Source organism: Mustela erminea, chromosome 1, assembly GCF_009829155.1.
Source record: "Mustela erminea isolate mMusErm1 chromosome 1, mMusErm1.Pri, whole genome shotgun sequence".
NCBI lineage: Eukaryota > Metazoa > Chordata > Mammalia > Carnivora > Mustelidae > Mustela > Mustela erminea.
Genome location: NC_045614.1, coordinates 171,859,127 through 171,875,262, shown reverse-complemented (window position 1 = coordinate 171,875,262; position 16,136 = coordinate 171,859,127). Strand labels below are relative to the sequence as shown.

Here is a 16,136-nt window from a genome sequence, read left to right as displayed (position 1 = left end):
AGTAATGTTCATTATAGTTGGGTTTTTTTCTTCCAATTCATTCAGTTTTCATGTCTCTTTAGTCTCATTTAGCCTAAAATAATTCCTCTGATTTTTGTGTATTTTGGTCTTTTAGGGCATTAAATCTTTTGAGATGCTCAGGTCAGTTATGTTGTAAAATAGAGTATTCTAAGTTTAGGCTTTGTCTGTTACTCATAATTAGATACAGATTAAATATTTTTATGAGAATACTAAATCATTAAGTCTTTTTCAGTGTGATAGAGCAAGAAGCACGCAATGTCAGTTTGTCCCATTATTGGTTCTATTACATTTGGTCTCTTGTTTACAGCAGTGTCTACTGGATTTTTACACACTAAAGGTTCACATTTTTCCTTTTGTAAGTAATAGATAATCAGTGGGACGAAACCTTATGATTGTGTGACTGTCCTGTTCCTCAACTCTTACTCAATGGTTTCAGTGTCCACCAATTGTCCTTACTGGAATGTATTACTACACTGATGGCTGAAAATGATGATTTTTTTCTTATCTATTATTCTTTCTACATTTAGTCACTGTATTCTTTTGTAAAGTAGTGTACTCTTCACTATAATCAGAGGGAATCTTTCTTCATGTTGTTTTGGCATGTCCCTATCAGCCTATTTATTTCAGATACAGCAAGATGACCCAAGCACATTTTTCACTTTCTCTGCCTCATACTTAGAATCAGCCCTTTGTTCAAAGAGCCAGAATTCCATTTGGTTCTTCTTCTTTACCTATCATACTTAATGAGTCTCTTGTCATTCATTTTAAGTTTTTATACTGAATGCTAACTATGGACCAAACACCATGTGCAAATTAAGCACCATGATTATGAGAGACAAGTAAGCTCCATCTCTCCTGGTATTTACATTCCTGGGGGAAGACTGATGTTATACAAATATATACAGAACTAAGTATATAATTACAAATAGTGGTAAGTGCCTCGAAGGAAAGCTCCATGCCATGTAATTACAGATCTGTCATGTAAAAGAAAATGGCTCTTATGTCTGTCCTTTCATTTGTATTTCTATTATAATCACTTTTCCAAAAAATTTTTTTATTAACATATAATGTATTATTTGTTCCAGGGACACAGGTGTATGATTCATCAGTTTTACACAATTCACAGCACTCACCATAGCACATACCGTCCCCAATGTCCATCTGTCATAATCACTCTTGAACAATTATTTGATCCCATGTGAATGACTTGCAGTACCTGCAAAATTAGTTTCTTTGCCTAAAATTTCCCTCCTTCCAGTCATCATCAGATTTTTTTTCATTCTCTATCAACATGGTTCTTAGCAGTATTGATGCCGTAGACATCACTGAAAACTCATCAGGAAACAAAGATAAAAATCTTAAAAATGGCATTGCTTTTTAAATTGTGAATCAAATAGTTTTCTTTGTTCATAGACAGGGTCCCATATAATTATATGAAATTTATATATAATGTGTATAAGTTATAATAAATTATATATATTTTAAATATATAAAATATATTACATAATATATAAATTATAATATATGTTATATATAAAATAATATAATATTAATTCTCAGAAGATAGTAATATACCAAAGAGCCAGCATATATGAAAATAGCCTGTTCTCCCTATGGATTATAATTTGTTTGACATAAGAAAAAACTAACTTTGTTTTTATATTTAAAAAATCGTTTTATATAAAAGGATTCCTTTGAGTACCTTTTTCAGTTCTGGTTATTAAGTTTTCTAGAGACTGAATGAAATTTTGAATTATCCTGAAAATCTCAACTAAAGCATCTAGAGAATGAACAGAGTTCATACAATTTTTATGGATTAAATATATGCTTTTCATGCATCTTCCTAAAGACTGAGAAGGTTCATGATGGAATGTTATAAAATCATAAAGGATATGTAATTAGCAAACAGATTTATTCATCAGATTCTAGAATTAAAAATGGATACTTGAAAACAATAGGATTTTAAGCACAGTAATAAATTTAGGGAAATAGTTATTTCGAGAGGACTTGTAGTCTGAAAAACCTAGAAGGGCTTGGGTGGTACTGAATGGAGATTCTATAGCTTTTGTTAATATATGACTGCATAGCATAGTATACGGAGAATTGTAATATGTCATTAGTGGGGACTTCAGGGTATATCTGCCTTTACCCACTAAGGAAAACAATACATGCACAGTAAAGAGAATATGAGACTTCACATTTGAGATCAACCTTATTTAGGGCAACCTTGAATTCTTTGCTAATCTGGAAATACACATGTGGGCCACCAGAGAACACCCTTGTGAGGAGCACACAATCACACACATTCTCTCTCTCTTTCTCTCTTGCACTGCCTTCTAAAGACTACTGGCAAATAATGCCAGCTTACAGACAAAGTGAGAAAATGCTGTTCTTTTCTAGCAAATATCTTAGCTAAAGATGAGAAGAAAAAGACCCACAAAGTTTTAAGGAGCACTTGGTTCCACACCGAGAAATTACCTCTTCAAATGAAGGAACAGTGATCAAGCATGTTTTATATTAACTAGCTCATTCACAACATCTTGACCATTTTACTATCAACAAGTTATTTCCTAAAGTATGGTCCTCAAGATACCAATCCTTGGGAGGTAATCCATGGAAAAATGGTTATGAAATGTCTTACAGAAGACACATGTGAAATTTTGTTGAGTGTAAGCCTTTCAGAGAAATAGTAATCATCAGTCTGCTCAAAATATCTTTAGTAGCAGCAATAGACCATGACACAAATTTTAAATATTTTTACTTAATTTAAAATGTTTATGGAAGCCTTACTCTTTAAATGTAATATAAGCTAAATATTATACCATTTTGTTTTAAACTTATAAAGGTAGTTTAAAATTATATTTGACTTTATTGTTTTAAAATCCATACTTGATTTTTTAAAATCTAAAATAGTTCTTAAAATGCAAGAGACTTTCTCTACCTTTGAACATGGATTCATCTACTAATATGCAATAGTTTCCTATTTTTAAATGTAAAAAAATCCATTTAGAGCCTTTCTATATATAGCCTTTGTATATGTTTGTAAATCTAGAGGAGAACCTATTGTCTATTGTGGTAGAAGAAACTGTCCGAAAAGTTAGTGGCTTAAAACATTTATTTCTTATCTCTAATGATTCTTTGGCTTCACTGGGCTCAGCTGTATGGTTCTTCTGTTGGTCTCTTGTGGGTCTCCTGTGAGACTTCAATCAAGTGGTGGGTAGAGTTGGACCCACTGGGGCTCATCTTGGAGCTGGAACATCTGGGTCTTTCTCCATCTCCATATCATCCCAGAGGATTCCTATGTGGTTTCTTTAGCAGGTTAACTAAATGTTTTACCTGGTGGCTCAGAACTCCCAGGAGAACGAAGGGGAAAGCTTATTAATACTTTCATGGGAAAAGTGACTTTATGGGATCCTTCCTCTATTAAAAAAAGATTTAAAAACTTTGAAAGTTTTAAAACTTGTGTTTTACAACTGTACTGGTATAAAGGTGAACATATTAATATATGCTCCTATTTGTACTTTGACCTATAAAAGTTAATTCTTTCCCCTTCTTTTTTTTTTCTTTTTTTAAGATTTTCTTTATTTATTTGAGAGCAAGCATGAGAGGAGAGAAGATCAGAGAGAGAAGCAGACTCCCCATGGAGCTGGGAGCCCAACACAGGAATTGATTCTGGGACTCTGGGATCATGACCTGAACAAGAGGCAGTTGCCTAACCAACTGAGCCACCCAGGCACCCAATTCCCTTCTGGTTTTAAAAGGAGTTAAAACTTTGCTGTGGGTCGTTAAAGTATCACTGGCCCCAGTAGTGCTTTATCTGGTGAATAAGTTCACAGGCCAGGCCTTCTGGTGCATTTCATTAGTTAGAGCAAGTCACAGGCTGGCCCCAGGAGGGGCTGGCTACACAGGGTATGGATACCTGAAAGAAGCATTCTGTGGGGGTCCTCTCTGAAAACTAGCTGTCACCTTTGATTACAACATAGTTTGACAGAAAGATATATCAACCTGTTTTCTCTAACTCACCTCTTTGTGGAAATGCGACAATAGCGAGCTCTTCTGGTGTACTCGGGAAGGTAGACTTAAGAGCTGGACCACTGGGTTAAGAGTTGGATTTCCACTGGATAATAATATTTCTGTGTTCTCTGACAGTTTCACTAGAGTTTATTTTTTGCGTGTGTTTTATTTGTTTAATCATATATACTTCTTTGTTTTCAGGAATGTCAGAAAAACTTCAGTAACCTGGGTGTTGGTCAGTCTGTGTGTATCCATGTTGATTTTTAACCTCCTCTTTGTGTTTGGAATTGAAAACTCCAATAAGAACTTAAAGAAAAGTGATAGTGACACCAATAAGCCTGACTCTAACAGAAATGAAATGCTGCCCCAAGACACTGTGTATGACCCGAATCCCAAGTGCACTGTGGTTGCTGCGTTGCTGCACTATTTCCTGTTGGTGACGTTTAGCTGGACTGGCCTCAGTGCTGCCCAGCTCTATTTCCTTCTCATTAGGACCATGAGGCCTCTTCCTCAACGTTTCATTCTGTTCATCTCTTTAATTGGATGGGGTAAGCATTTGCCTTTCCGCTTACTCAGAAATTTAATTTTGTTGAAATAACCTAATTTCAACAACCTAATGGCACAAGGGGAGATGGAAATCGAGCAGTCACTAGGAGTGCGCCTTCTGCCTGGTTGCTTACACTCCTGGGAAGGAAGAAGATGTGATCAGGCAGCTGTCCTAGTCACAGCTAGGACAAACTAACCTTGAGATGTTAATTTCCGTTCACATCTCTATTAGTTTCATTTGAAATTTAGACCATATATGATTAACTTTCTAGCTACGTAAAAAAAAAAGTTTCGAGAACATCAAGAGTGACTCTAACAAAAATAATTTGAAAAATTTATTGGGTTCCAGCAAAGAATTGTGTGAATGATATCTAATTTAAATTTATTCAAGGGAAAGAGGAATTGGGCAGTTTAAGAATGGAAATTGTGGTAAGAGTTACAAAGAAATCAGAAATGTGTAAGATTAGTAGGTACAGCCAAAAGAAAAAGAAAGAGGCCAGCAGTTAACAAAAAATTATGTCCTCCATTGACCCACATCTGTAGATCATTTGGTATGTTGGCTACAGTGGAAGAAGAGTACAGTCTTGAAAAGGGTCAGATGTGTAACTCATTAATGTTCTTCTATAATTAATTCCAGTCTTGAGTAAATTATTAATTCAATGGGTCTCTTTTACCACATAGGTGTCCCGGCTATAGTAGTGGTTGTAACAGTGGGAATTATTTTTTCTCAGAGCGATTCACAATGGGAGTTAAATTACCGACAAGAAGAAATGTAAGTTTATACATATATTTTTAAATGTCCATTTATTTGATATAAGAGTGTAACTGTTCAGGGATTGAGTCCAAGTGTCACTGTATGTATGTGTCCCACTTTATAAGTATCATAAGTGAGCATTTCAAATTCTTAAACAACACATTATATTTTAAATGTAGTGACATGAAAGTTTCCTATGAAAAATCCTTTTATAAAGCTAGTTATTACCTTCTAAATTTATAACCTAAACTTTGTTAGATTTGTCTTCTTTTATTAAGGCTAAAAATCATAGGACACAATATGTGTGCTCCTTAGTAACCCTTTATCTTAGTTTTCTTATCTAGGAAATAGGAATAACAATGAAGTAATGTCTACTCTGAGATCACAGTTAGGGGTCAAGAAAGTGTGAAGATGTTTTATAATTTGAAGAGCCTATCTGTACTTATGACTGGTTTTGTGTTGATATGATTAGAATGAATGTTTTATGATGATTTATCACACATAAAAAAAATTCTCCCTGAGATTATAGTGTGAATAGTTGTTACTAATGGAAATACCCAACTGTATGGTGTTTGCTTTTTCTGTGAGGTAGGAGAAAAGAAATCTGAGCTGAGGGGTGCCTGGGTGGCTCAGTGGGTTAAGGGTCTGCCTTTGGCTCAGGTCATGATCTCAGGGTCCTGAGATCGAGCCCCACATTGGGCTTCCTGCTCAGTGAGGAGTCTGTTTCTCCCCCTCCCTTTGCTTTTCCCACCTCCTTGTGCTCTCTCTCTCTCTTTCTCAGATAAATAAAGAAAAGTCTTAAAAAAGAAAAAAGAAATCTGAGTTGAACTCTTTATGGGTATTACTTTTTTTTTAAGATTTTATTTGTTTGTCAGAGAGAGAAAGAGAGGGAGCGAGAGCACAAGCTGGAGAGAGGCAGTGAGAGGGAGGAGCAGGCTCCCAGCTGAGCAAGGAGCCCGATGTAGGCCTCCATCCCAGGACCCTGGGATCATGACCTGAGCTGGATGCAGAGGCTTAACAAACTGAGATACCCAGGTACCACTTTATGTGTATTTCTGCTACCAAATGGCAACTGCTCTGTAATTTATCCTCCCCTCTCCTTTTATAATTCAATCATTCTTACTTCTTGGATTCCACCTTAAGTCTAAAAGCAACTAAAACAAAACAAAACAAAACTCTTGGAAATGTACCAGTACAGCCAAGGGAAGATTGTGGTGTTAGGGTGCATACCTATTTTCAAGGTTGAGCAGGCCCAACTTAAGAATAGGAGACTATCTACCAATTTTAGGAGCCAAATACTCCAGGTAGTACTTTTTCTGTTTAACTATGGTTAAATATCTTTTAATAAAATTAAAAAATTTAATTCCACAATTACAGATCAGGAGTAAGATGCATCTCACAGGAAAGGTAGTTCGTTCAAATTGCATCACTGATTTCCTACCTTAACTTTGGGACAAAGCTAGATCTACTCCTATAAAAAGACTTCAGGAGAAAGAAGCTTACCATGTTAAATATATTCACACTGAACTGTGAATAATTGAGAGCAGATTCTTTCCTGAGTACACTGTTAAATGTTAGGGAATACACAAGGTGATGATAATAAGGGAAGTTACTATGCCGCTTAGAGGGCGTAAAGGAGGAAGAAAAGATAGAGGAAGAAAATAAGCTGCATAGATAAGAAATGTGTTCATCTTCTTCATTTGAAACTTCTGATGGTGACTTATTTAGTCACCAAAGAAGCTTCTAGAGTTCTGAAAGTACTTCTCAGAAGGGTTTCTTTAAATTCTCATCAAGTGCCCTCCCATTTCTTCTGTGTAGGAGATGGCGGAATGGAGAATGACAGGAAGGTTGTTCTCCAGTTAGCAATGAAAAGAATGCCAGAAGTCCTGAAGATAAACTCACTAGCTCTCACCATTTTATTTAAGGATAGACCTATTCTGTCTGTTAATAGAGTAGAGGCATTCCTTTTTACTTTTTATTTCATTATAGAGATTTGAACATCCCGGTTTCCTTCTAGGTCATTCAGATTAGAAATATGATTTCAAATAATTTAAATTGTAACAACATTCCAATACAAGACAATGTAGAAATCCTTTGATGTGTATAATAATACTATTATACCTGCAAGGAAAGGAAACATACATTAATTGAATGCCAAATACATGCCAGGGCTTCTCATGTCATTTTGTTCATACCCAAATGCCTGCCTGATACTGGCACTGGGGTGTCTAATGGGACCTCTTGTGGTCTTCCCTCCCAAACTTGCTCTTCTTATCATGTTTCCTATTTCAGTTAATGGTAGTTCTGTCCTTCCCAGTACTCAGGTCAAAGGATTTGGAATCAGCCTTAATCTTCCTTCGTCTCACATCTAACCTAGAAATAAATCCATTGCTTTACTTTTGCATATATGTGGAATCAGACTCTTTCCCAACATTTCCTCTTCTCACCCAAGCCACCAGATTATTGTAATAAACTCCTAGCCGATTTCTTACTTTTACATGTGCTCTTCTATTATCCCTGCATCTAGCAAGACTAATAATTCCAAAACTCAAGATAGATAATTAAATAATGGGCAGAAGACATGAATAGACATTTTCCCAAAGAAGACATCCAGATAGCAAATAGATACTTTGAAAAGATGTTCAACGTCACTCATCATCAGGGAAATAGAAATCAAAACTACAATGATATCACCTTACACCTGTCAGAATGGCTAAAACAAAACACAAGAAACAACAAGCGTTGGCAAAGATGCAGAGAAAAGAGAACCCTCTTGCATTGTTGGTGGGAATGCAAATTGGAGCAGTCACTGTGGAAAACAGTATGGAGGTCTTTAGGGTTTTCTATATACAGCATCATGTCACAAAGAAGAAATTTTTGGATTTTTGTTGTTGTTGTTATTCACTGCTAATATCTGATATCTAGAACTAGATATCACATAGCATGTATCCTGTTAATACTTACCAAATAGATGAATTCATTCTTGTGACAATGCCAAGAAGTGATTACTATACTTTACTGATGAGGAAAAAAAAAAATCCAAAATACCACCCAAACCATTTGCAACAATAACAACAAAAACCTCAAAACAGATGCAGTGAGGTTAAATAACTATTAAAATATTCTTAAGCATTAAACTTTAAAAATGCCCATGATTAAGTGACTATGTAAATAACCAAAAAAAAATAATGGAGTAGTATTCAGCTATATAAAAAAAATGACAGTCTTTATAATCACATCTAGAGTGATCTTCAAGATACGTTGTTAAGTGATAAAAGTACAATATGTTATTATTTGTTTAAAAATCAGAAAAAAATATTTACTAGCATATGCATAACCTAAATCCAGAGGAATACACAAGAGACATTGATTAGTACTGGTGATAGAAACTAGGTGACTAGGCATAGTTGTAGGGAGGGATAGTTACAGGGAGAGTGATATCTCTATGATGACTTGTACCTTTAAAATTTTGAGCCACCTAGATGTGCTACATGTTCACAAATGAATGAAAACAGTAACTTGCCTGAAGTCAGACACCTAGTGAGTGACAGAATGACATTTACATTTGGGACTGCCTGATTTAAAAGTATTTTCTTTTCACTAGCCCATATATCAGGAAATATGGTAGAACTAAGTATTTCTTTTTTTTTTTCCCTAGTGGATGAATTCTTGAAAGTCATTTCAAATATATAGAATGCAAAGAGCTATTGGGTTTTAGCAGTTCTCTCAGTAATGTTAATAGCCCAGAGAATCAGTATGTATAACTTTTTTAATCTACTAAAATCATTTTTTCTCCTCATAGCTGCTGGCTAGCAGTTTCAGGAAACGACGGTCTTATAACAAGCTCATTGTTGTGGTCATTCATGATGCCTGTCACCATTATCCTCATCAACAATATTGTTATATTTATTATCATTATAGTCAAAGTGATATGGAAGACTAACCAGAATCTGACAAGGTAAGATTACCCATTAGTGGGATGCTCTCAGGCATTCCTCATACAGTACATAATACACCACCACAAGGCATCCACAGATTCTAAAAGAGTCTTCAGACTTCTGGGACAATGACAAGGATATGTGGTTTGCAGGGTGGATTTTCTTTTAAATTTTGTCTCGGAAAGTAAATCTTCTTATCTTCCAATAATATGGAGCTGCATTAACACTCTTCGGTGCTGTATAAGCCCAACTAAAAACTAAATCCAAAGACTCCAAAAAAAGAAAATTTCTCTCCCAATCCCAAATATGCAAGAAATCAGATTTGAATCATTAAGGAAATGAGAAGATTGTGAGAAGATGCTGGTAACTGCATTTCATTTTACAAACTAGTAGCTTCAGGTTATATTTTGCAAGTGTTTCTTTCTTTTTTTTTTTTTTTAAAGATTTTATTTATTTGACAGAGAGAGAGAAATCACAAGTAGGCAGAGAGGCAGGCAGAGAGAGGGGAGAAAGCAGGTTCCCTGCGGAGCAGAGAGCCCGATGTGGGGCTCGATCCCAGGACCATGGGATCATGACCTGAGCCGAAGGCAGAGGCTTTAACCCACTGAGCCACCCAGGTGCCCCTGCATGTGTTTCTTGAATCTGATAGTGGCTTTACTTTTTTTAAATTAGTTTAAAACATAAAAACTGGGAGATTTAAAAATTATATTTTCTCTTGAAAAAATTGGAACATCTGGCAACTTTGTGTCCACACATCCTCAGGTGGGACATGTGTACTCTGGTCTATCAGTTCCCATGTGTTCTTCTTACTATAACCTTCCTGACCTCAATAAGCCTTTTCATTGTTGTCCCTGGTAAACAAAAAGCTTTCCATGGAGAGGTAAAGAACAGAAACTATTAAACAGGTATACTCTCCTTATCCATACCTTCAACATCACAATTGGTTAGAACACGGTATTAATGAGGCCATGAATCTAGGTTTAATTTTATAAGACTCCATTTACCCCCAGTACATTTATTATAAGCACATCTGTGAGCTTTGTTGGTCACCAAGTGGATTCATTTGGTATGAGCAGTTGGGTGAAAACAACTGACATTAGTGGGAATATCATCTTAACTGTGTGCTTTACTGATCAAGAGTGAGTATCATCTTTCCGATATGAACGGTAATCCATATTGAGGGAAAATGTGGGGAAAAGACTATCACTGATAATCATTCAAACCTTTGTTTTATTAGCAGTGCAGAAACATCTTGGTAAAATCTTCTTAGCCTAATTGCAGAGTAAGTTATATTTCCTTTATACAAAACAGTATCATTTTGGCCACAGACAGCAACAGATTTGTATTTCTAGATTTTGGCTGACGGTTCGTGGTTCTTAAATTGGCTTAGTCACAGTAAAAAGCAGGTTACAAGTTAATTGTTTAACAAATTATCTTTCATGTATCAGTTAGCTTTTGTTGCATAGTAAACCACCCCAGAATTTACTGGCTCAAAGTGACAAATATTTATTATTTGCTGTAAGTTTGAGTGTTGGTCAGGTACTTGTTCTTTTCTTCACAGACTTGATTATGGATAGACGGTCTTAGATGACTTATTTTTGTGTCTGGTGGTGGTTGGGTGATTGATTTTGAGTAGAAGCTGCTCATTTGGGAAAGCTAATCTCTGTTCTGTGTAGTCTTTCATCAACAATAAGGCCAGTACAGGCTTCTCAATATAGTGGTGTCAGGGTGCCAAAGAACAATAAAAAAAGGCCAGCTCTACTGAGAAAAATGCTTTCAAGCTTCTGCTTGTGCCAATAATTGCTAAGATCCCATTGGTAAGTCATGTGGCTGAGTTCAGATTCCTACATTTCTATATCTTAATAACCTTTCATTCTCGTATCAACCTACAACATGGCAAGGTCCCAGATGCCCAGAAAAGGAGTTTCTCACTGACTGATCACCAAGATAAAATTCCTTTCCAAAGAAAACATTGATTTGTGTGTGTGTGTGTGTGTGTGTGTGGTACTTGCTTGCAGTAGAGTGTAAAGGACTGTTTATGCCTGAGCTTTTAAGCAAGCATCACTGTATTCCTTAATGGAGCTTGCTAAATCAGATTTTACCCAGTTGTAGGTCTAACATGGTTTTCTACCTAATGCATAATATTGTTAAATAGTGTATATGGCCATCTGAATATTCACAATTAGAGGGTAACACATATTAATAAATAAAACCATGTTTTATTTCTTGCTTTCTCTTACCTAGCACAAAAAAGGTTTCATTCCTAAAGAAGATTCTTAGTACGTTATCTATTACAGTTGTTTTTGGAGTTACCTGGATTCTGGCATACTTTATGCTGATTGGTAATGATGACGTCAGGAATATCTTCAGCTACATGTTCTGCCTTTTCAACACTACTCAGGTATGGTGTGGATTAGTCTGAAGGTAGCAGATCATGCAGTGGTAGGGATGATATTACCCTGGACTAAACTAATGGTGACTTTAAAGGTCATTGCTTGGATACCTTTAGGAGATTATTTTCAATACATTTTGAAGAGAAAAGAAAGTTCTTTATGACTTATCTCATAAGGTACAGTTCATGGGCACAGTTCATAGAATATAATTACAGTACAGTTAGACCACATTAGTCCCTCTTCTCTTAGCAGAAGAGGTTTTGTCTAGCAACTGGCTTGGCAAACACCTCCTGATTCCTTTTCTCCCATGTAATAGGTTCATGGCAGCTCCTCACCGTAGTTGATATGGTTGATATGGATAATGTTACGGTTACTGTTGGAGCTTAGGCCCTTGTGGGGTTGGCTGAATTTTTTTCTTTATCTCTCTTTTTAAATTTTTATAAGATTATGTCATTTATCTTAAAAAAAAACTTGATTGAGGAACAATTGGGACTAATTGGCAGATACAATTGTATATATTTAAAGTGTATAACATGACAATTTGATATATATTACGGAATGATTACCAAGATCAAAATAATTAACACATCCATCACCTCACGTAATTGTTGAGGATTTAAGCATTTACATTCATCAGGGATACTGGCCTGAAATTTTCTTTTCTGTAGTATTCTTGTCTAGCTTGGTATCAGGGTAATGCTGACCTTATAAAACGAGTTTGGAAGTGTTCCGTCCTCTTCAGTCTTTTTGAAAGAGTTTGAGAAGAATTGGTATTAATTATTTTTTAAATTCTTGTTGGAATTCACCTGTGAAGTAATCTGATCCTGGGCTTTTCGTTATCAGGAGGTTTATGATTACTTATTCAATCTCCAAACTTTTTATTGGTCTGTTCAGTTTTTCTGTTACTTTGTTATTCAGTGTTGGTAAGTTGTGTGTGAATGTTTTATTTCATTTCTTTTAAATTTATTGATAAAAGAGGAGTATTAATATCTCTAAACTGTGATTGTGAATTTGTCTATTTTCCCTTTAATTCTATCAATTTTTGCTGCATACATTTTGAAGTTCTGCTAATAGATCCATATACATTTATGGTTGTGATATCTTCTGAGTAAATTGGCCATTTATCCTTTGGAAATGTTCCTCTTTAACTCTGAGTACTCTTTGTCATAAAGTCTATTTTATCTGATCTCCAACCTTCTTATGCATTTTGGCTGGATTGTATATATTTTTTAAATCCATTCACTTTCAACTTGTGCTTTTACATTTAAAGTATGTATCTGGGGGCGCCTGGGTGGCTCAATGGGTTAAAGCTTCTGCCTTCGGCTCAGGTCATGATCCTAGAGTCCTCCGATCGAGCCCCGCAATGGACTCTGCTCAGCAGGGAGCCTGCTTCTCCATCTCTCTCTGCCTGTCTCTCTGTCTACTTGTGATCTCTGTCTGTCAAATAAATAAATAAAATCTTAAAAAAAAAATAAAGTATGTATCTGGTACATAGCAAATAGGCAGGTCTTACCCCTTTGTTCATTCTGACAATCTCTATCTTTTAATTAGAGTGTTTAGTACATTTAAAGCTGATGTGATTATTAATATGGGTGATTTATATCTACCATTTTACTATTTGTCTTCTGTTGTCATTCTAGTTCTTTATTCCTCTGTTTACTTTCATTTTTAAAGGATATTATCATGAAAATGGAATAATGGGTTGATAGTTTTTTTTTCCCCTTTTAGTGTTATGAAGTCATTTCACAAACTTGCTCCAGTTTCTGATGAGACATCCTGAATGTTTCATATTCTTTTCCCCCTGTATGTAATGAATTATTTCCTTTGGTTGCTTTCAAGATTTTATCTTTATCTTTGATTTTTAGCATTTTCCTTTGCATTTATTCTGCTTGGGATTGCTGAGTTCCCAGAATCTCCTTTAATATCTTTCACCAAATTTGAGGAATTTTTTAATCTTTATTTCTTCAAATAGTTTTTCCTATCCTGTTCTTTTACTTTTCTCTTTTTTGGGGACTTTATTTATATGTATGTTGGACCATTTGATATTTTTCCGCAGGTCTCAGAGCTGTTTATTCTTTCTCATTCCTTCTTGCTAGGCATCAGATTGGATTATCTTAGTGATCCATCTTCAAGGACATTTATTTTACCTTTAGTCATTTCCAGTCTGCTGTTAACTCTATCCAGTGATTTTTATTTCAGATATTGTACTTTTTTAGTTTCACAGTTTTTATCCTATTATTTTTCATAGATTTTATTTTGCTGATATTTCCTAATTTTGGCTCATTATGAGTACATTTTTTTTTACCACACTATGCATAAAACTTTAAAATCCTTGTCTGCTAACTCTGACATCTGGGTTATTTTAGGCAATCTCCATTGTTTGCCTTTTTGGTTAGTATGAGCCATGTTTTCCTGTTTCTTTAGTATGAGCCATGTTTTCCTGTTTCTTCATATGTCTAGTAATTTTGGTTGTTTCCTGGACATTTTAAATAATACACTGTAGCAACTCTTCATTCTGTTTTATTCCCACCAAGAGTGGAGTTAGCATATAATTAATTTAGCTGGACTAAAACTGAAAACTATATCTCCTAGGAAAGACAGCAGTGGAAATCTCTGCTTAGTTATTTTAGTCTCAGACATGCTTCTTAGACTTCACTCCATGCATTTATAGTTCAGAGGTCAGTTAGAGATTTGGGCAGAATTTATAAGCAGAATCTGGAGCTCCCCCTCTCTGTTTCCTCCTGGATATTCTGAATATTCTTACTTATTTTTCAGATTCTTTTTTTTTTTTTTAAGCCAATAATTTTTTTTTTTTTAAGATTTTATTTATTCATTTGACAGAGAGAGATCACAGGTAGGCAGAGAGGCAGGCAGAGAGAGAGAGAGAGGAGGAAGCAGGCTCCCCGCGGAGCAGAGAACCCGATGCGGGACTCGATCCCAGGACCCTGAGATCATGACCTGAGCCGAAGGCAGCGGCTTAACCCACTGAGCCACCCAGGCGCCCTAAGCCAATAAATTTTTATTTAAGGAGTTTTTACATGTGATTCCTTCCACTGCCAGTCACTGCTCATCACCATAGTTCCTCCAAAGTTAGAATCATAATCTTCAAAACAGCCCTTTTAAAAAGAACTTGATCAATTCACAGTTGTCACTGTCACTCCAGAGTTCTTTCAGCTGGGTTTCTTGCATCTCCATTTGAATATGGACATACTTTAAAAACTCCCCACCTGTAATCTTTTGGATCCAATGTCTTTACTTCAGGGCCCTGTTTAGGGTCTGAGTGTGGATCTGCCTGGTTCTCAATTTCAAACACCCTAGAAAAGGAGAAGCATTACTTCCTCTTGAAAATTATCTCAAGCTGAGCAGTATGAAAAACCATTAAGAATACTGTTTCAATAAAAATACCAGGTTTAACATGCACGAAGCCAAGAAAACCAACGATGCCAGATACTGAGTTTCTATTGCACTGTCCTTTGAACACCCAGCAGGAATGAGCTGCTGAGGGCAGATACCATGCAGTGCGATTATTTTTCAGATTTTATAGTTTCCCTAAACCCTGTTTTCCAGTTCTTCAACCTAGTAAGACAGCCTTTTAATTCCAGGTTTATTTACCCTATGTGGGGTGATCAGACTGTGCTTTCTGGCTAAAAGATATTAAAAATAAAACAAAACAGGAATCCTACCCAGTTACAGTTCCCTTTTTCCCAAATTCCAACTCTTAGATTCTCCTTCCAGTTTCAGACTGCTTTTAGTTGTTCTTCAGTGTATTCAGGTAGGTCTTAAAAAATATTTTGTCTAAAGTTTATAGTTGCTATCTGCAAGAGGCTTGATTTGAAGAGCAGAACCTTATGAAGTTGTTTTTGTAACATTATACATAAGACTGAAGGTGTTTTTATTCCTCGAGTCTTATCTCAAATATAAATGTTTAAAAAATATTCCATTCTTATTTTGTTTTAAAATAGGAAATGCATGGGGCACCTGGGTTGTTCAGTGGGTTAAGCTGCTGCCTTCAGCTCAGGTCATGATCTCAGGGTCCTGGGACCGAGTCCCGCATCCGGCTCTCTGCTCAGCGGGGAGCCTGCTTCCCTCTATCTCTCTCTCTGCCTGCCTCTCCATCTACTTGTGATCTCTTTCTGTCAAATAAATAAATAAAATCTTAAAAAAAAAAGGAAATGCAGATTTATATTTTTTTTCTTTTTTGTAACCTATTCTATTAATATATTAGGGGCATTTATTCTAAGAAGCAGAACATTTAGACTAAGGATTATGGTCACCTTCTAATTTTTTTCATGGCAAAAATAGTGACATGAATGAACAAAAATGTGAGATTAAAATGAAGATAATCCTGTTTGACCTTAGGGGATTTTTGTTTGTGTATATGCATGGAAAATGTCAAACTCTAAAATAAAACAAGTATGCATTTTTGAAAGACTTATCTTGAAATCAGAATTTCTCTCTTTGCTTCTTAAC

At 35.6% G+C, this 16,136-nt stretch overlaps 1 protein-coding gene and 1 non-coding gene across 2 annotated transcripts in view; one reads left to right on the top strand and one right to left on the bottom strand.

Moving 5' to 3' along the window:
• ADGRG7 (adhesion G protein-coupled receptor G7) overlaps nucleotides 1–16,136 on the top strand; it is a 69,584-nt gene that overhangs the window by 46,604 nt on the left and 6,844 nt on the right. Inside the window, exons 12-15 of the mRNA XM_032350877.1 lie at nucleotides 4,237–4,583; nucleotides 5,263–5,353; nucleotides 9,138–9,293; nucleotides 11,518–11,674. Coding sequence (XP_032206768.1) covers nucleotides 4,237–4,583; nucleotides 5,263–5,353; nucleotides 9,138–9,293; nucleotides 11,518–11,674 — 751 coding nt within the window. The remainder of the gene's footprint in view (nucleotides 1–4,236; nucleotides 4,584–5,262; nucleotides 5,354–9,137; nucleotides 9,294–11,517; nucleotides 11,675–16,136) is intronic.
• LOC116581761 lies at nucleotides 15,052–15,189 on the bottom strand. Its single transcript, XR_004282214.1, has one exon. It is a non-coding gene; the product is annotated as a small nucleolar RNA SNORA8 (small nucleolar RNA).